The sequence below is a fragment of the Hordeum vulgare genome, chromosome 3H (genome assembly GCF_904849725.1).
Source record: "Hordeum vulgare subsp. vulgare chromosome 3H, MorexV3_pseudomolecules_assembly, whole genome shotgun sequence".
In the NCBI taxonomy this organism is placed as follows: Eukaryota; Viridiplantae; Streptophyta; class Magnoliopsida; order Poales; family Poaceae; genus Hordeum; species Hordeum vulgare.
Genome location: NC_058520.1, coordinates 3432353 through 3450833, shown reverse-complemented (window position 1 = coordinate 3450833; position 18481 = coordinate 3432353). Strand labels below are relative to the sequence as shown.

At 44.6% G+C, this 18481-nt stretch overlaps 3 protein-coding genes across 4 annotated transcripts; 1 reads left to right on the top strand and 2 right to left on the bottom strand.

Annotated features, from left to right (window-relative positions):
- Window positions 1-2600: 2600 nt before the first annotated feature.
- Window positions 2601-7836, bottom strand: LOC123439078. The gene is made up of 8 exons (XM_045115829.1): window positions 7767-7836; window positions 7415-7648; window positions 6335-6435; window positions 6122-6194; window positions 5108-5373; window positions 3901-4017; window positions 3656-3704; window positions 2601-3012 (listed from the first exon to the last, which is right to left on the bottom strand). Exons 1-8 carry the CDS (start codon window positions 7834-7836, stop codon window positions 2795-2797), a joined length of 1128 nt encoding a protein of 375 aa, XP_044971764.1. The 3' UTR covers window positions 2601-2794.
- Window positions 7837-8372: 536 nt separating this feature from the next.
- LOC123442378 (dephospho-CoA kinase-like) lies at window positions 8373-12038 on the top strand. Its single transcript, XM_045118395.1, has 4 exons — window positions 8373-8548; window positions 8705-8812; window positions 10748-10893; window positions 11425-12038. The coding sequence occupies exons 2-4, from the start codon at window positions 8705-8707 to the stop codon at window positions 11861-11863; spliced, it is 693 nt and encodes a 230-aa protein (XP_044974330.1). The 5' UTR covers window positions 8373-8548; the 3' UTR covers window positions 11864-12038.
- A 377-nt stretch (window positions 12039-12415) lies between these two features.
- Window positions 12416-16331, bottom strand: LOC123442377 (protein WVD2-like 1). Of its 2 annotated transcripts, none has more exons than XM_045118393.1 (8): window positions 16143-16331; window positions 14440-14711; window positions 14025-14332; window positions 13794-13882; window positions 13622-13703; window positions 13458-13529; window positions 13228-13338; window positions 12416-13101 (listed from the first exon to the last, which is right to left on the bottom strand). In XM_045118393.1, exons 2-8 carry the CDS (start codon window positions 14702-14704, stop codon window positions 12841-12843), a joined length of 1188 nt encoding a protein of 395 aa, XP_044974328.1. In that variant the 5' UTR covers window positions 14705-14711; window positions 16143-16331; the 3' UTR covers window positions 12416-12840. The 2 variants fall into 2 exon arrangements, with proteins under 2 accessions (XP_044974328.1, XP_044974329.1); XM_045118394.1 differs by having other exon boundaries at window positions 14440-14708.
- Between the last annotated feature and the right edge of the window lie 2150 nt (window positions 16332-18481).

The window sequence follows — 18481 nt, the reverse complement described above, 5'->3', positions numbered from 1 at the left end:
GTCTCAAGAAGGACCAGTCTAGACGATCATAGGCCTTCTAGAAGCCCAACTTGAGGAACACACCCTTATGTCCACGTGGGTGCACCTCGTGTACAATCTCGTGGAGGGCCAAGATCCCATCGTGAATCGGATGGCCCTTCAAAAATGTTGTCTCAAGGGGATTGTCAAGTCTCTCTGCCACAGGAGCTAGCCGTGTCATGCATACTTTAAAGAATATGTGCTCTAACACGTTGATCGTTGTTATTGGTCTGAATTGCCTAATAGCCGTCGCCCCAACTACTATGGGGTTCAGGGTAATTATGCCATAGTTGATCCAGTCCAGATCCAGAGTCCCAATATAGAACTCGTGAAACATTGGCATAATCATCGGTTTGCCTTGTTCTCCACCGTAGTTCAGAATCGAAGTTGGAGCGGCGCTGCCTAGTATGGTTTGTTTGGAGTGTTGGGCTGCAGCTATTAGGGCTGCTATTTTTCTTTTTCTTTGATCTTTGAATCTTTTGGTCCTAAGACCTTCACCACCTTGTTGTTTTCCGTTGCTTCCTGCTATTATCAATGAATGCCAGCGATGCTGGATCATAAAAAATTTGTAGCGTCAGCATGGGGATGGGGATGAGAGGTAGAGGAAGGAGGCCGGAAGAGTTGTGGTTGTGATTCTTTGCCATTTACTCATTTAACTTGTGTTCTGGGTTTTGTTAGAAAAAACACTTGTGTTTAGTTTTTTCAAGAAAAAACACTCATCACAGTCTTTATTTTAACCTTTGTTTAGTCTGATCGGGACTCGGAGTTTCAGAACCACATGAGGCAAGGCAAGCCCAAGTAACAACCAGCCTTTAAGTCTACAACTTCAACCAATTAACAGCCAGTCAATGGAACATGGCCGAGAATGTGTCGTAAGAAATGTCACGAAAAGTCTTCTTATGCTGCCTATGTGGCCGATTCCGCAAATACAACGACCGTCCATTTCCTCGGTGTATATAAAGCTAGTGTGATATATCACTAAGTATATCTCATAAAGCAACAGATGAATGCAGAAATACCATAACGGGCATAACTTCCACAAATGAATTAGTACTTTCAAAGAAGAATGAATTAGTATCATTCATATTATGTTTTAAGAAGAAAGGAAATGATAACAATAAAATAAACAATTATAAAGTTTGCACACCATTTGCATATAAATTGCTCTTTCTTATAATATGCAATAAAAGACTATACTAGTGAATTTCGTAAAAACAGTCCTAAGAAAGTACTCCCTCCGGTTCAAAATATGTGTCTCAAGCTTAGTACAACTTTGTACTAGAGCTAGTATAAAGTTGAGACACTTATTTTTGGATGGATGAAGTATGAATTAGTGGTATAGGTATTACCATTAAGAAGAAAGAAAATGAAATAAAATAAAAATAAAATTTAAAACTATGAAGTTTTCTACGAAGAATAAATTATTGGCATTGGCATTACCATTTAGGAAAAAAGAAAGTAAAAAAAGAATAAAACAAAAAATAACAAAATTTGCATACAATTTTACACAAAAATGCACCTTTTAATAATATGCAAGAATAAGCACATACTCCCTCCATCCCAAAATAAGTGTCTCAACTTTATACTAGCTCTAATACAAAGTTATACTAAGTTTGAGGCAGTTATTTCGGGACGGAGGGAGTATTAATGAATTTTTGCATAAAGAAGTTCTCTAAGAAATGAATGGATTAGCGACATTACTATTACCCTTCAAGAAGAAAGTAAACAAAGAAAAAAGGTAAAACACAATGAAAAAATGAAGTTTTCTAAGGGGAAATGAATTAGCAGCATTGGTTTTACCCTTAAAGAAGAAACATAATGAAAAATAAAAATAAAAAGTTGCAGAAAATTTTGCTTTAGAGTTACACGTTTTCTAACATCTGAAGAATATAATATTGCAATTTTTCACTCTAGTATAATTTACACAAACATTGATAATACTAGCATGCATACTTAAATAAAAGATAAAAAATGTTTTTTTCTAAGAATGAATTGGTTAGTGGTATTGGTATTGTCCTTCAGGAAGAAAGAAAATAAAAACTTACACGTAATTTGCAAAAAAAATACAGTTTTTATAATATGCAGGAATGAACATAATATAAAGAAATATACGCACTCTCATACAATTTACACACATTGTATTTACATTTATACTTTTACTTGCACGAATATTCAAAAACACACATAAACCAAAAACCAAAAAATCCGAGTAAAATGTAAAAAATAAAAAAGGAAAGTAAACACGAGAGAAAAAAGCTTGCCCATACACAAGGAAGAGAACACGCACACACATCAAAATATGCATTCAAGCAGATTAAAAAATGCATGCAAGACCACTCAAGAAAAGAAAGAAATATGCATGCATGGCCGGGATTTCCCATATGGCGCCGTGAGCGCCGGTTTTAGTACATTCCTCAAACCGCCGCACACCCTTGTTCGGCACATGTAAGACACGAAGCACTTGTTCAGTTTTTTTTAAAGATAAACAGGACATATGTTTCATTTCAATTTTTCATCACGGGCTTCATTTTAGCCGTTGTTCAGTCTGATCCGGACCCGGAGGTTCAGAACCACATGAGACAAGTACCAACCAGCCTTTAATAAAAGTCTACAAACTTCTACCAATTAACAGCCAGTCAGTGGATCATGGCCCAGAATGTGTCACAAGAAATGTCACGAAAAGTCTCCCTATGCCATGCTGTCTATGTGGCCGGCCGATTCCGCAAACACAGCGATCGGCCATTTCCTCGTCGAATATAAAGCTAGTGTGGCCGGCTTATCTCTGCTGTTCCGCCGCGCTCTTCCGGGCCCGAAAGGCGTACCGGCGGGAACCGCTTCTATTCGGTTCGATGGGGGCAGGCTCCAATGGAGACATTTGTCGCCTACTGGAACTGCGGGTACCCCGTTGACTAGGGTCTGATGAAGGCGTTTTGATGGTTGATGAAGATCCCAGAGCTCCTTCATCTTCATCCGTGTCGCTCCTTTCTTCTACATCTGGGAACAGGGAATAGCAGAGATTGTAAGTTTGCAGGGACTAAAATCCCTGTAAAGTCCTTTATCTGTTACACTTCACTGAAATGGGATTAACTAAAAATTCCCGGCTGTGCTCAGTCAACAAAGTAACTAGAACTACGGTTCCGGTTTGAGGGACAATGTGGCTTATAACATGGCTGATTAATAAATTTGGAAATCGAGATATTAAGACAGCTCGTTCAAAGAAAAGGGGAAAGACCATAGGGCTCATTTATCTGTTACTCCCTCTGTAAACTAATATAAGAACGTTTAGATTACTAAAATAGTGTTCTAAATGCTCTTATATTAGTTTACGGAGGGAGTACCTTTCAACTTTTAAGTTTCAATACCTAAGATAATTGTCTAGAGGCACAGTAACTCCCTTAATTTATGTAATGCAACTTACCTCAAAACTTAACAAAAATCTCATGATAAGCTACTTCCTTGTTGTCATAAGAACTTAATGTTTTAGTGTGGCTTATTTTCTGTTACTTTTCCATTTATGTTCTTGACTCTCTAGAATTATGTGAAGTATTAAAAACCATAACGCAAACATGAAATTTAATTTGACCAGTTTCCCAGTGTGCATTTACAGCCATATATTACCACAAAAGAATTGCCATACCAGATTTTGGATGAACCAGATGAGCAGCTTGCCAGCATTTCCCTTTTGCCTGACCAAAAATAGATTACACTATAAGATGTCTACAAAAATAGACAATAATTTCAACTGCGGAGTATAAGGTAGACCATCCAAAAAAGAAGAATCTATTCGATTCCATGAACTAACCCACAACTGGTCAAGGATCACCAGAACTCCCTGCTAACAAAATGTATTTAGAAGCTTGAACCCAAACCGTAGAAACTTACCGCCGAAAGAGGTACAGTCCAGCCTTTAATCATGGACCAATCCAGCGCAGGCCTCAGGTCCTTTATCTTAGCAGAACGTTGCTCGCCTTCACCCATGGGATGATCCAAGAACTTTACCTGTAGAAAAATGTCAAGCAGGAACATGTGAGTTGTTGTCTCTGATAATGCTGGTTATGACAGAAAACCAATAATCAGCATGAAAACATGGAGATCAAATGATAACACAATTTGTCACACTTCATATTTGAATCATTGACCAGAGCATGAAAGTGCATTTGATGTCATTTTATCAGTGTGTGTCGTCTTCATCAGCAAGAAAGTTGATTGTGTGTTACCAGCCCGTAACACAACTGGACCGCCAAAAAAGCATGGACACACAACTGGACCGCCAAAAGAGCATGGACACGGCAGAAGTTGCTGAATTCCTATGCTGATATGGTCACACATGGGGACACGCTCGGACACATGTATCCTGCCATACTTCGTGAATTAATGACTAAAAAAAAGGAGGACACAGCTGGGACACGTGAGGGACCTGGGAGGCCGAACTACGCTTCGACCTGATAGGAAACCCATATTTTTTGCAGGTCGCATTCATGGGCGCCACAAAAGGGAGAGCCCTTTTTTTTGCAGGTCGCATTCATGGGCGCCACAAAAGGGAGAGCTGGGGCCTCTCTCCTCCCAACGTAGCAGCCGTCCCCCAAGTGCAGGAGCCTCTCTCCTCCCAACGGTAACCATGCTGGATCAGTTAACCTCGACCTCTTTCATCTATTTGAATCATTTTTTTGTTGAGCTGCTGCTGCTTGCTTCCCCTGTTCGGCATGCCCTCGCTGCTGCTGCTCACTAGTTGTTTTCCCACGCTGCTCATGTGCTGCTGCTGCTTGCTTGCTTGTTGCCCCATGTTGTTCCCGTGCTGCTGGCCTGCTGCTTGCTTTTTTGTTGCTTCCCTGTGCTGCTGCTGCCTGCTTGGGTTGAACTGCTGATTGGTGCTTCATGTTAGGGAACACCAAATCATCCGTGGGTGAGTGGAGGAGGACAACCTGGACCTGGTGTTGACAATTTGAAATTGCCAAACCATAATGCTATTGGGAGCTAGCATTGCAGATGTTCGTACATTTTTCTATAGACTCAGTCAAAACTAAAGAAGTTTGACTTAGGACAAAACTAGAACTTCAAATATTTTGTAAATGAGGGAGTAAATGTTTACCTCAACCACATTTTTACTGGTTGACTCAATAATCTGCCCAGTCCAGTAACAATCTTTATTATGCCAGTCAACCCAATCACCTACTTTCCAGGTATCACAAACACGTGCTATCACCTCGCTCTTTGGAAAGTGCTTAGGAACTTGTTGCCCCCTATACCACCGAGGAAAGGAAGGACGCAACATTATTTCAGTACTGTCATTTGATTTCCCTTCCAGGCATGCTGGCTTGAATGGGTTCTTTTGAAAGACTCTAATCCATTCGTCGGCTGCAAAGGGCATTGGGAGTAACGATATGAGGTGTACAGAAAACCAACAGTTATAATCTTGGTCAGATTCGCGTATTCCAAGATTTTTCTGGTGCCTAGCCAACTGTAAGGGTAAAATTGGGACACAACAAGACCTATTTGCGCTAGATGGCTACTGCCACCAACTATACTGCCCCCACTTCAGACAGGACAAACATTTGGGCAAGGAAGTACATGTTTTATGGGGTACTAGACAAATGTTAGTGCATTAGTTGATCAATTGTCGGGTAAATTCAAATGCAAAGTATAGTCAGATGTTTCTTGATTATATTGGAGTATGTTTCCTGCTCAAATGCACAAAAAGAGTTAACCATCCAAGCATAACAGTACCATATTTCTGGATTGAGAAAATTCAGACTAAGGAAAACTATACCATACATACATTACACACCCTTGCTTAAATTTTGGGTATTCCCATATACATATAGAAAACATGTATAATTAGAAGGTCTGCTATCAAAAATCGGGTGCATGCCATAAAATATCTCAGCTGCCTCCAGGGCCTCAATGGTGTATATGAGAATAATTCCAAGTACAAATTATGTCTACAAATGAAAAACAGTGCTTGCACGGCAATATCATGAAGCTAAAAATTTGAGAATGAGTATTCAAATTGATCTATTGCATGTGGTCCCTTCGCACTCTCTTAAAAAGACAAAAGGTTATGTGCAAAAGAAAAAACAGAGCTTGCATATAAGGATATGCTTACCTTCGTCAGTATAGTCAATATACTCCAAGTAATACTCAAGATGCCCAGATTCTGCGATACGCATATCTTTTATCTGAAATAGAATTAATACAATATGTGTTAGTAAAGCCTTATACCCTACTGTAGAACAAATAAAAAACATGGTGAGAGCAGTTGTTTGCATCCCGATTTACTAAATTCAAATCATACATGCAACGTAAATACATGTCCGACCTTGGAGCGAAACCATGCGCCTTTGAAACCTTCATCAAAGCACTTTGCCTCGGCAAAATCTCCAATTCTAAATGGAAGAATTAGATCCATATCCGGCCAATCTAAAGACATTGCCAACAGAAGAAACCAGAGTGGTTAGCATGTTCACATCACACCATGTGTCCATATAATAAAGCACTAGTAGTTCTAGGAAACAACTAATAAGAAAATACCATATGTAGCACTAGTAAATGCCAGAGCGAAAACAACAAAACAATCACAACCATGATTTCGCATCGTTTGTCACGTGAACAGTAGAGACGGTTGTAGCAGCGGCAGCCGATGCTAAGTTGGTGTGGTGGAAAGAACACAATGGTTTTGGGTAATACACGTGCAAATGTGATTAATGGGCTTCCAAACCTTGGAAAATACAGGTTTGTTCAATGCAGTGTTGCAAGCCTCCTTGGCAGCGCTTTAATCAAGTTTTTGCGGCAACATGTTAGGCCATTGCTATGTCGCTGAATAAGCTATTTATGAGAAACAAAATGCTTCGGAAGATGCAGGAGGTGCAGTGAGCCCAACGAGCGTCTTCTCAGGTAGCGTTTGCTTAAAACACCCTCGGTTCAAAGCCCGCCAGATACAGGGCAGCCATGAATTGCTCCGCTGTTTTCTTGATCATTTTCCTTATGCGATGGCTAAATGTTTATACGCACCTAAAACATGCACTCTTTTATATTGCCTTCTAATTTCTGTATGTCCTTTCAAGTTGCACCACCAATTGTACCCCTTTGCTATTATGATGCCTTGGAAGCCAGTTATCTAGAGACTACTACTGTGCATTGCTTCTTCCAATGCCAATGGGTCGGCTTCTAAACATACATTACGATTTTGTTAGCGTATTTAAGGTTACGCTCAAGCAAAGTTAACCGATTTAAGCAGCAGCAGCAGCAGCAGATAAGCAATGCTGTGCCATGGAAACCCCAAGAAAGCATCGACCCGTACTGAAGAGTCGAGATTCGGCTAGGGTTTTCAGGGGACGGGTCGGCACCTGAAGATCTCGTCGCGAGAGAGACGGGGGAGGGGGGAGAGAGAGAAACTAACCTGGAGATCTCGAGGCCGCCGGCGGATTCCTCTTCTCCGGAGTGAGGCAGCGGGGGGAGATGGGACCAACCGGAGCCCTAGGGTTACACCGGGCTCCGCGGCAGGCCGTAGAAGCTGGGGGAGCGCCCTTCTCCTCCGGGTAGGCTGCGCCGCCGCCGTCCACTCCGGCCGCCGCCGCCGCCGCCGCTTCAGTCACCCCCAAGAAAGAGAGAGAGAGCACGGAAGAGAGGAAGCCTTATTATAGGGGAAAATAGTAACGGGCGAACGTTCGGCAGGGAGCAACTGCCAGCGAACGCCTTAACTGCCACTTATTTTCTTTCGATTTCGAAAAAATTCCAAGTGCAATCCTCACAAGCTCCCTTAGCTGCCACGTCATGGTCTAAGGGCATCTTCAACGGTGACCCGTAAACTTCATCCCGCATCTGTCCGCAAAAAAGAAGAAACCAGTCCGTAGGCACGAATGATAGAGGACCGCATGCAACGCTAGCTGCACACATTTTGACAACAATTCAAACCAACCCGACGAAATTCGTACAAATACGGTCGGATCTCATATAAACATAACGGAATTCAATACAACTAATGATGGAATGAATACAGATAATTCAATGTAGACAACACAATTCATAACACATAGCACAACTAACATAACACACACATTATATATAAATAAGACAAATGTTCCGGAAAGTGTGCTACTGCTCCGGAGCTCGGGTGAACACTAAAATGAGAAGAAAAAAATCAAAATTAGTTCAGAAAAACCTGAATTCATTTTATGACAAACATTGACAAAAAAATTTAAGTGCTCGCGAAATTTCGTCATGAAATCGCATTCCGATAGGGTGTCGTAAAAAAACAAATTCAGTGCTCCAAAACCCTTTTTATATCTTTCTATGTTTTTTAAATAATTTTGTTAGGTTTAAAAACGACACCGGTAAATACGGCAGACGCCGCTGAAATCCTCCCCTCTCTTTTGACTCTCTCTCACGACTCTCCCCTGACGGCGGCCTCCGGCGGCCGACTCCGCGGCTCGGCGAGGAAGAGAGGCTCGCGGCGCAGCGGCGGCGAGGAGGGGTCCCTCTGCTTCCGTACCACTCGCGGACGCACTCGGCCACTCGCCCTCGAGATCTCAAGGTAATTCACCTCCCAAGCGGCGGACTTTCCCCCCCTTTGGATTCGCCGCCCTCCCCTTACCCTGCCCTGCTCCGGCGACCTGCGGTCCGATTCAGTTTTCCCCCTTTTTCTGCCTGTCCCCGATGTGAACCCGTCTCCGGTGAACCTGAATTTCAGATGCGGCTGGTCGGCCTGACGGGCGGGATCGCCTCCGGGAAGAGCACCGTCTCCGGCCTCTTCAAGTCGTCCGGCATCCCCGTCGTCGATGCCGACGTCGTGGCTCGGGTATGCGTCCAGCATCAAACATGGCCGTGCAGAAATATAACATCGATTATGTTTTACTTGATTCAGCTCTTTGTGCACGGGGATAGAATGATGGATAGAGTACAATTTTCCGTGAGGAAAAAAGAAGATTTTTACCCCTAAGAAATGAAGATCTTTTTTTTTCTACAAGAACAGAATTCACCCCCGTTTTAGTGGATTTTTTCACTGTTTTAACCTTTTTTCTAAACATAAGCACAAAATGAACCAGATTTGAAACCATTTCACGATCTGACCCTTTTAGAAACGCCACAAGCCCTGGCGTTGCTGCCCCACTATGCAACGCCTATCTACCGTGGCGTTGCTGCCCCACTATGCAACGCCTGTCTACCGTGGCGTTGCTGCCCTACAGTGATACGCCTGTCTACCGTGGCGTTTTTTCTTTTCTGCAACGCCGGTCTACAGTGGCGTTGCAGACCCACTGTGAAACGCCAACAGTACTGGCGTTGCTGCCCTACAGTGACACGCCTGTCTACCGTGGCGTTTTTTCTTTCTTGCAACGCCAGTCTAATGTGACGTTGCAGGCCGATTGTGAAACACCAACAGTGCTGGCGTTGCAGACCCACTGTGGAACGCAGCGACGACATCCAGCCAGCCCACGGCATGCTGCCAGCAACATGTGTACTGCTGAAACGCCATGGACCATGGCGTTTCACTCGTGGCCTGCAACGCCACATTAGACTGGCGTTTGAGTGGGTCTGCAACGCCACATTAGACTGGCGTTTCTATGTGCGTCTGCAACGCCACGGGCTCTGGCGTTTCAAAAAAGGTCAGATCGTGAAATAGTTTCAATCAGAGTTCATTCCGTGAAATACTTTCATCCCAGGGGTCAAAATCGTGAAAAAATCCCGTTTTAGTTAACTTGCAGATTGTGCTCAGTAGAGAGCTCTTGTTCCTTTTCCCGTCTCCCTGGGAACTGATGGCTAACACTTGTATTTATTTCAACTTTGTGGAGGGCAAAGACATACATATACTGGTTCTTACTTTGTGGGGAGTTTTTTCATCCCTGATGCTACTCCCAGTAGCGAGGAATGTAACCGGTAGTTAAGAGAATGGGATGGTGATGGCCAATTTAGTCATATCCCCTGCTTTGTCAGCTGGTGAGGATCATAGGATGGCAAAGCATAATATATGCTTTGCTTCACTAAATTACATGCGGCCACTCATCGTAGCCGTTGAAAATAAATGAAATATGAAAAACTATATAGCCTTTCATGTGTGCAGCATGTGTATGCTGTAGCTCAAAAGGCAGCCCTCAAGAGAATATACTTCTCATTTTGTCTCCTTGGACAAAGGAAATTCACACACACGGGAGCCTAGGATAAGAAGGGGAAAGGAAAAGGCAGACGAATAAGTACGCCACAAGCCAGCATGCTAGCAACGCCTGGCAGAAACTAAGCAATGCATCGTGTGGAATAGTGGAAGTTAAGGCCTTTAATTCCCCCAATCCCATGTTCAATGAACCCCATGGGAGTAGACTGGAGTTGGTTGAGGCCAAAAGTCTCCATCCTTTGTCTAACTGGAACTCCGAATCTGTTTTCAACTTCTCATCAATATCTTACCATTGCTGGGATATCCCTGGGTCAAAAATCAGTGGAACAACATCAGCACTGCATGCTTATTACTATTTCAGTTCGGCATATGACGCAATATCATCAATATCTTTAATTAATGGTATGACACAAGATTACATATGTTATATTTTGGGCCTTAAGACCAGTTGGGCATACAGATCACTTTCCTTTCATGGTTTAGTACTTGAGCTTCAGACTGCATGCTTATTACTATTTCAGGCTTATTGTTTGTTATGAGATCTTTACAGATGCTGTGAAAAATGACTTCATGTTTTAAACTTTTTGTTATGAGTCTTATGCTGATTACGGATACACGCATTTACAGAATGTAGTGCAGAAAGGTACTGGAGGTTGGAAGAAGATTGTAAAAGCTTTTGGGAATGACATTCTGTTGGAAAATGGAGAAATTGACAGAGCTCAATTGGGCCAGATTGTTTTCACTGACCCAGAAAAACGCAAGCTTCTAAACCGGTACAACTTCTACTACAGTAGCATAAATATCGCCTTCGATTTTTTTTCTTTCTTTCTGTTATGCTTACCCAATATATTATTTATTCAGTTTATTGACATGTCGGAGACAATGTTCTTTCCTTCTTCTATGGTTGGCCAATAGATTTTTTATCCAGTTTATTTATATGGCAGTTACTACATAATTACTGCTGTAAGGAAACAGCTCCACCTGTTTCTGGTCTCACATCTTATCATGCTCTGGTTTCTAGTTGGTTGAATATTCAGTTCATTGTCAACTGTGTGCATAAATATCGAGTTATGCTTCATACATGGATGATGAAATGTGACAAGGTTCACCTTTAACAGTACTCCTACTTTTTATGTTATTGTTAAAATAAAACACCACAGCAAAGTCGGTATAACATTTCGTTGCATGCTTATACTTTGTCATGAATATAGTCCCTGGAATACCAAGGATTGTTGTTTGTCTACATTATGGCTCGATACTGATCCCTGACTACAGTTTGGTTTCTCCATCGTGGCAACTTTCAGTCTTCTGGCCCCACACATTTCATGCGGTATATTCTGGGAGATACTAAAACTGTGGGTGAAGGGATCCCTGGTCATCGTTGTCGACATCCCGCTCCTGTTTGAGACAAAGATGGACCGGTGGACGGACCCCGTGGTTGTCGTATGGGTGGATCCCAAAACTCAGATCGAAAGGCTCATGTCAAGAGACGGGTGCGGCCAGGAACAGGCTCAGAGCAGGATCGACGCGCAGCTTGCACTGGACTGGAAGAAGTCGGAAGCCGACATAGTGATCGACAACTCTCGCTCCCGGGACGATACGAAAGAGCAGTTCCAGGAAGTGCTGAAGCAGGTGTCTGCTCCCTTGACATGGAAGGAGCGCATGATGTCCAGGGATGGCCTTCTCTCTATCGTCGTGTGCACCGCAGCAGGGCTTCTGCTTGCTCAGAAGAATCTGCTATGATCTTTTCATGCTTAGGGAGTTAAGGTAACTAGGATCGGACTAAGATTGATTGGTTGAAAATTTCCAAGTGTCGGTGCAGAGCACTAGGCGAACATGATTACTGTTCTGCCAGGTCTGGAGTTATTATACCACAAGTGCTGAATATCAAGTGAAATAAAATTTGTAACTGCCTGCTTGTGCTGTCTCTGCAGTTTTCATAGGATTCATATTTTTATTTTCTTATCAAAGGAAACACTTGTACAGGTTTGGCCAAATTCCTTTGAAAATCCTTTGAAAATCCAATCATCCAGCACCAAATACTCCCAGGTCCTGTTTTTATTTGTCTGGATTTTGTCTGCCTTGGAGCCCTGCAAGGTAAGCCCTGGGCATAGAAAATTCCAACATGCTCTGTCAAAATGACAGTCAGAGGATAGTTGCTGAAGATCCTCTGTTTCAAGGCAATTAGGAGCACATAGGATAAGATAGAGTCATTTTATTGCAAGTAAAAAATGCTTCCTCTGATTATACAACCGGATAAAATTGCACATAAATGAATAGAAGATCGATGCAGCATAAATAAATAGCTTAATTTCATTCATCAACCACCAGCAAGCAAACAAGCCCTCTGTTTGCATGAGTGCGCAATATAACTTACATCAAGAAACCCCACAAACTGAGGAACAAACATCATTTTGTACAGAGACAGCACATGCCACTCTCACATCTGTGATAAATATGCAAAGTGAGATGAAATAATTAGCACACAAAAACCCTTGTGACTGACCTCACCCATGGCACCCCGTGCGCATAACTTATTTTCATGACATAACTTAACCACCGTAAACCTCGATTGAAACCGAAGTCACTCTCATAATTTAAGGAGAAAAAGCCTTCTCCTCCTCCTCCTGTACTCAGGTTTCACCATGATCCATGAAGCCAAAAGGATCTAGCAGTGAAGCAAGTACTGCCGGAGGAAGAAGAAGAAGCAGATGCTGCAACTAGCACACAGCGATGTTGAGCGCCGATAGCTTGTGGGCATGGTTCTTGGCCTGCTTCTTGGACGAGCTTGCTGCAGGATGTTGCTGTGGATGCTGCCGTGGCTTGCTGCTACTGTTGTGGCATTTGCACTGGCTGTCGTGTCTATCGCGGCTTGCGCGGCAGCAGGGCCTCGTGCTCTCGCTCTCTTCCGATGAGTGTGAGGTGTTCATGGCGGCCTTCTTCCTCCCCAGCTTCGGTGACTTGGGACGGGTTGTGGGCAGCTGCAGGCAAGAAGTTCATTAATTATGCGAGAGGAATCAATAGTACAAACTTTTCAAGATCAAAGCATTTTCTGAAGGCTGAAGCCAATGGACTAGAAAATTGATATTTTTTCGGCGTCAACCTACCTTCTTGTATTCAGCCTTGGGGGAAGGTGCCTCATGGTAGAAGCTTGGGATGGGTGTGGCTTTGAATGTCAGGCTTTTCCTGAGTAGCCTGAGAGCCTCCTCCTGTTCTCTCTACAGATTCATTCACAATGTAATAGATCAGTGAGTGTTTGGTTTTGAAAACTCTTCAGCATGTATAGAAAAGAGGATCCGTCGATCATCGTGGAAAATGCCGAAACAAGGCAAATTACCTTCAACCTAGCTTCCAACTGAATCCTCTGCTCCTCCATAGCTTGATGTTTCTCCTCCAACTTTGAATAATACTACAACAGACAATGAAACAAACAAAGGATGAGAACCTTTCCCATATTCCTCGCCATGTCTTGTATTTTCCATGTCACAAAGTAGCATATACCTCTCTGCGCTTCTCGGCACGTTCGGTGCATCTGAAGACCGGGCTTGATGGGACAGTAATAGTCTTTCCGTTTGATGATTTGCTACATGAAAAAGATTCTTCAACTAAGCATTTTGGAAGAGACAGGTGATACAAGAGTACACCATGTGTGCTTAGGTTGCGAAGCGCATACGAGTTGGTGAGAGTAGAAGCATTCCAGTCATCCGGACTGTTTCTGTTTGTAGCTTGCAGTGGCTTCCTTGTAGTCGCAGACGCGCTTCTCTGTAAGAAATGTGTACATGACATCCATAAATAATGAGCATAGAATTATATATGCGCTCGGTTATGCTAAAAGGTCTCTCATAAAGATAATGGGTAAGGAACTGAAGGCAAAGCAACAGGAAAGAAAAGAGAGAGATATTACCTTCATCTTCTTCGTCGAGCTCGTCAATACGCACTTTGCGTTCTCATAGACATTTCCATTTCCAGTGGAGTGCTTGTCGTTGGGTAGATCAGGATGGTACCCACTATCATCTCCTGGCTCTGACTGAGCACCTTCTTTGGGGTGCACAACATCTTCCATAGATGTGACCGAGGTGCTATCACTCCCCGCTGTTTCTGTCGCTGGAAACTTTTCTTGATTCTCTTGTTCATAAGCTCTACTTTCAACACCATGTTGCGCCACATCTCCTTTCTCGACGTTGACGGGAGAGGCTTCATCTGCAGCAGGCTCTGCAGTTACATAGAAGCATTAGTTCTCATTAGGCTGTTCCATCCAGTTGATCAAACAGTTAAAGATTCATCAAGTTAAACTGAACAATTAACTACAATAAGCTTACCGTCGTCGGTCTGTTCAGCGTGGCCAGTGGCGGAGGAACCGTCATGCTCAGTGTCTCCATTTCCATCACCAGCTTCTAATGGTTCCGAGACGCCATTCTTGGATCGTGCACCAACAGAACTTTCAGTGTTGACGGTGCCCGAAAGTTCCGTTATATGGTCACCCTTATCATCCGGCGTTTCCATGTTATCGCTAGATGGAGGGATAAGGGAAGAATCCAGCTCCAGCTCCTCTTTGGAAGATTGGAGTACAACCTCAATACCCATGCTACTGCTGCACAAGATAGAGCATCTTTAATAAGTATACTTGTTGATATAGATGACTCAATACGTACACCATGCAAATAAGAAATATGATTTTCCGTTCTCTCAAAGAATTGAGACCGACAACGCAACAAAGCGAGAAAATCCCGTATATACCATTCATGTGGACACTTATAGTTCCATACCACCTTCCAGGAAAATGACATGCAGATGCAAGGGTTGGGAAGAATTGATGTGAGGAGTTTGACAACCTATCTGACATGATAACCGATAGCGACCAGATTAATTAGGGTGTCATTCTAATCCAGATCCTCCAATCATTTATGTACCGGTTCGCCGTCGGTATTATATCAAACTGAGTTCAGCATATATATAAAAGGAAAAAAGTGAAAGCAGAAATGGAATCATCGAGGAGACAAAGTTAACGCAAAAGAATTGACACCCGCGCGTGCCGCTACGCACCAAATAAACGGAAGAACCAGAGGATGAGACGAAGCATCCGAATCTCGAATTGGATCATGTATATCTGGTGGGCTCGCCAACGTATGATTATATTATGAATGCTAGCATTTAGAATTGGGCAGTGTCCTTCGAAACTCTTGGAACTGTACTTGTTGTGTTAATTAGTTTAGGACTTAGTGTGTTTGCTATGACCCGTGACTGGCATAGTTAATTGGTACTTGGAAGCTAGCTTGCAATCATTTGTGATAAAGCATGCTGCAAAGCGTGCTTTGCTGAAAGAGTTTGGTCATGCATCGTCCTATAACATTATGATATCAAGATATAAAAATGACCACAGACAGCAGCCAGCACAAGGCCAATCTGGTCATGTCGATCGAGCTTACTAATAAGCATACAAAAAGTTGTCTGTCCACCAGTAATAAAACAGAAAAAGAAAACAGTTTAAGGGCTGATTAATAACATGTTGCTAGCTGGTAGGTTTGACCACAATATATCAGCTTATTGTCATGCAGCACATTCCAAACCAGCTCGGATCACAAATCCCGCGTGACGGCGACGCCGTGGCAACCAAAAATCCCGCTGGCACATGGCGATATTATCATCACATCACACCGGCGAAAACAAGAAGAGACATCCTACTCCCTCCTGCCCATATGCTACTAAGCTTAACACACTTATTTTGGGACGGACGGAGTATTGCTTGTCGCTCAAACGGATTTATCTATCGGTGGTGTAGTAAGTAAATTTGTCGATCATCCATAAACGAGCACTCAACTGGAATCATTGGGCTGATGAGACTGCGAAAACCTTAGTCCGATGAAGATGATTAGTCTAGTCTAGTCTAGTCTAGTCTAAGGATGAAGGGGGGGAGAAAGAGCCGGGATGGGATGCAAGCAAGCAAGCAAGCAAGCAAGAGAGGAAGAGGGCGGAAGGGGAATGAGATGAACCCCCTTTTGGACGATCGATGATCGGCACGTACCTCGCGACGTCTCCTGGGCCTTTGATCACCTTTCTTCTGTCTCTCTCTCTCTCTCTCTCTCTCTCTCTTTCTCTGTCTCCTGGAGCGAGAATGATGCACTGTGTTAAGCAGAGGACACAGTGGCTGCAGTATTTGTAAGGGGAGGAAGGAGGTGGATGATGGAGGATGGAGGAGGCTCCTTCTCTTCCTCGTTGGTTGGTTGGTTGGTTGGTTCCAACTTTGCAAGGGGAGTTGGGTTGTGGGTTAGCTGAGGGGCAGCTTTCGCGGCGCGTTTTGCATGGGGTACCCTGCACCCCCAACGCATCACCCCAACCAGCAGCCAATCATCATCATCCAAAGCAAAGCAGAACGCAGCCGCTCGGCGGTTGAACCGTGCGTGCTTCCATTCTGCTTCCAATCCTCGGCTACAGCTAGCGTCTCACGCACGCCGGTGGATGCGGCGGTGGCGGTGGCGGTGGGATCCCGCCACGAAAGGGCCACGGCAACCGCGGGGGTGCACTGTAGCAGCTCGCGGGTACCGTCGAGGGGGTGGCCCGGAGGCAGCTCCGGCGTCGGCGTCGGCGAGCCGGCACATCCATAGGACCAGGATCGATCTCACACGCACGCGCGAGAGAGCATGTCTACCCATCCAGCTCAACGATACAACGTACGTACGTACATTGGTCCACGCTTTCAGACGGCCGGACGGGAAGAACTCACGAAAATGGCCACGTTTTTCCTTTTTCGTACGTACGTACGTGTGCGCACCTAGCTAGCTATCCAATGCTCGCGTGCATAGCATACGATCATGCTAAGATCCGAGAAATTGTTACATGGGGTACAACTTTGAACTTGTAGATTTTTTTTATTTAAAAAAATGGTATCTTGAAGCATCTACTGGCGGACCGATGTTCTCGGGTCGACCAGCGCGCTTGAGGTCGAACACCGCACAACCAACGCCTCCCCCTCTCCCTAGCCCGCTGCCGCTCGCAGCGGGCTGCACACGCCTCGGATTCCGACGTCCGTATGCGCACCGTCCCCGACGCGGGCACGAGGACCCAGAGGTGGCCGGACATCGCTTCCGAAACAGAAGATGGTGGAGGTGGGAGGCGTACCTGACCTGGAGCGGACCTCCCGAAGCGGGAGCGACCGGAACAGCGCGCCTCGCGAGAAGGGCCTGCGACGTCACCAGCGCTCTGTCGGCGTGCAACGGGCCCGAAGGATGCAGATCCGTCGCCGCTCCATTGGCGTGTGACGGGCCCGAAGGATGCATATCCACCGCCGTCGGGGCTGCCTTGGTCCTGTAGCGACCATCGCAACACGATGCGGAGGGCCACCTCCTCCACATCGATGTTCGACCCGTTGGAGCTGCTTCCGTTGCCAACCATCGAATCGGAGCGTGGGGAGGGCAAGTGGAGTGGACGAAGAGTGAACTGCCGGATGTCTAGGGTTTTTCCGATTCAGGTATTTAGTGAGGTCCATGGTGGGCCAGGCTGACGTGTCGGTGGGGTCGGTGGTGGGCCAGGTAGTCAGGCGGGCGTGCCCAGGCGCGCATGGGCTCCCCCATATCCGTCCCATATTTGGGCTGGATATGAGGGGTGCCGGTCAGCCTGGGCGTTTGAGGCCCATTTAGGGAGTCCGTCTTGATCGATTTTTCATGACCGACGAGTGACCGGACGGCCAGCCGGACGTATGAGACGGATATAAGGGGTCCGGCCGTAGATGCTCTTAGGGCTTGGTTAATGACAAATGGTATTAAGCCAAAAAATATGACACTTATTTTGAAACTGAGGAAATACAATAGAATTTCCTGTTGATTAACGAAAATCCAGACAAAAACCGTCACAATACGCCTATATGAAGGGGCATCCGGCCGATCTGGCTACCACACAAGAGATCGTCATGTCGTAAATCAATTCGTGGTTGGATGGTTAGGAGGATTGTAGTATCCCCTGCCCACCACTCATAAGGGTAGGATGTGCGTGCGTGTGTTTATAGGGATGAGTGTATTTTCGTGAACGGCTTCGATTGTACTCTGCTATAAAAAATCGGCATGTCATGGCACGTACCTCGGGATGTTGCAGTGTTTTAAAACGCAGTCTCTTAGAGGCTGATTTATTAAGAAAAGATAAACATAATTGTTCGTAATTAACAAAAATCTAAGCGTAAACAGTTACAACACGCTCATATGAAACGGTAGTCAGCCGATCTAGCTACCATAGGATCACATGCAGACAAAGGGTCAAGATTGCCTGCCCTGTCGTCACCATCACCTCTCCTCGAGCAAGCGACTCCAACTTCACCGTTGATGACCCCTCAAGACCCTTCCGAACGAACGGTACACGACTGTCCACACGCGT

Coding starts and splice junctions, on each gene's coding strand:
- LOC123439078 (XM_045115829.1), bottom strand. CDS start 7,836: ATGCGGGATGAAGTTTACGGGTCACCGTTGAAGATGCCCTTAGACCAT. Junction 7,649..7,766: donor CGTGGCAGCTAAGGGAGCTT/GTGAGGATTGCA, acceptor CCCTATAATAAG/GCTTCCTCTCTTCCGTGCTC. Junction 5,374..6,121: donor TATTGACTATACTGACGAAG/GTAAGCATATCC, acceptor TGCCCTTTGCAG/CCGACGAATGGATTAGAGTC.
- LOC123442377 (XM_045118393.1), bottom strand. CDS start 14,704: ATGGGTATTGAGGTTGTACTCCAATCTTCCAAAGAGGAGCTGGAGCTG. Junction 13,339..13,457: donor AGTTGGAAGCTAGGTTGAAG/GTAATTTGCCTT, acceptor ATGAATCTGTAG/AGAGAACAGGAGGAGGCTCT. Junction 13,102..13,227: donor CCAAGGCTGAATACAAGAAG/GTAGGTTGACGC, acceptor TCTTGCCTGCAG/CTGCCCACAACCCGTCCCAA.
- LOC123442378 (XM_045118395.1), top strand. CDS start 8,705: ATGCGGCTGGTCGGCCTGACGGGCGGGATCGCCTCCGGGAAGAGCACC. Junction 8,813..10,747: donor ATGCCGACGTCGTGGCTCGG/GTATGCGTCCAG, acceptor ACGCATTTACAG/AATGTAGTGCAGAAAGGTAC. Junction 10,894..11,424: donor AAACGCAAGCTTCTAAACCG/GTACAACTTCTA, acceptor GGCAACTTTCAG/TCTTCTGGCCCCACACATTT.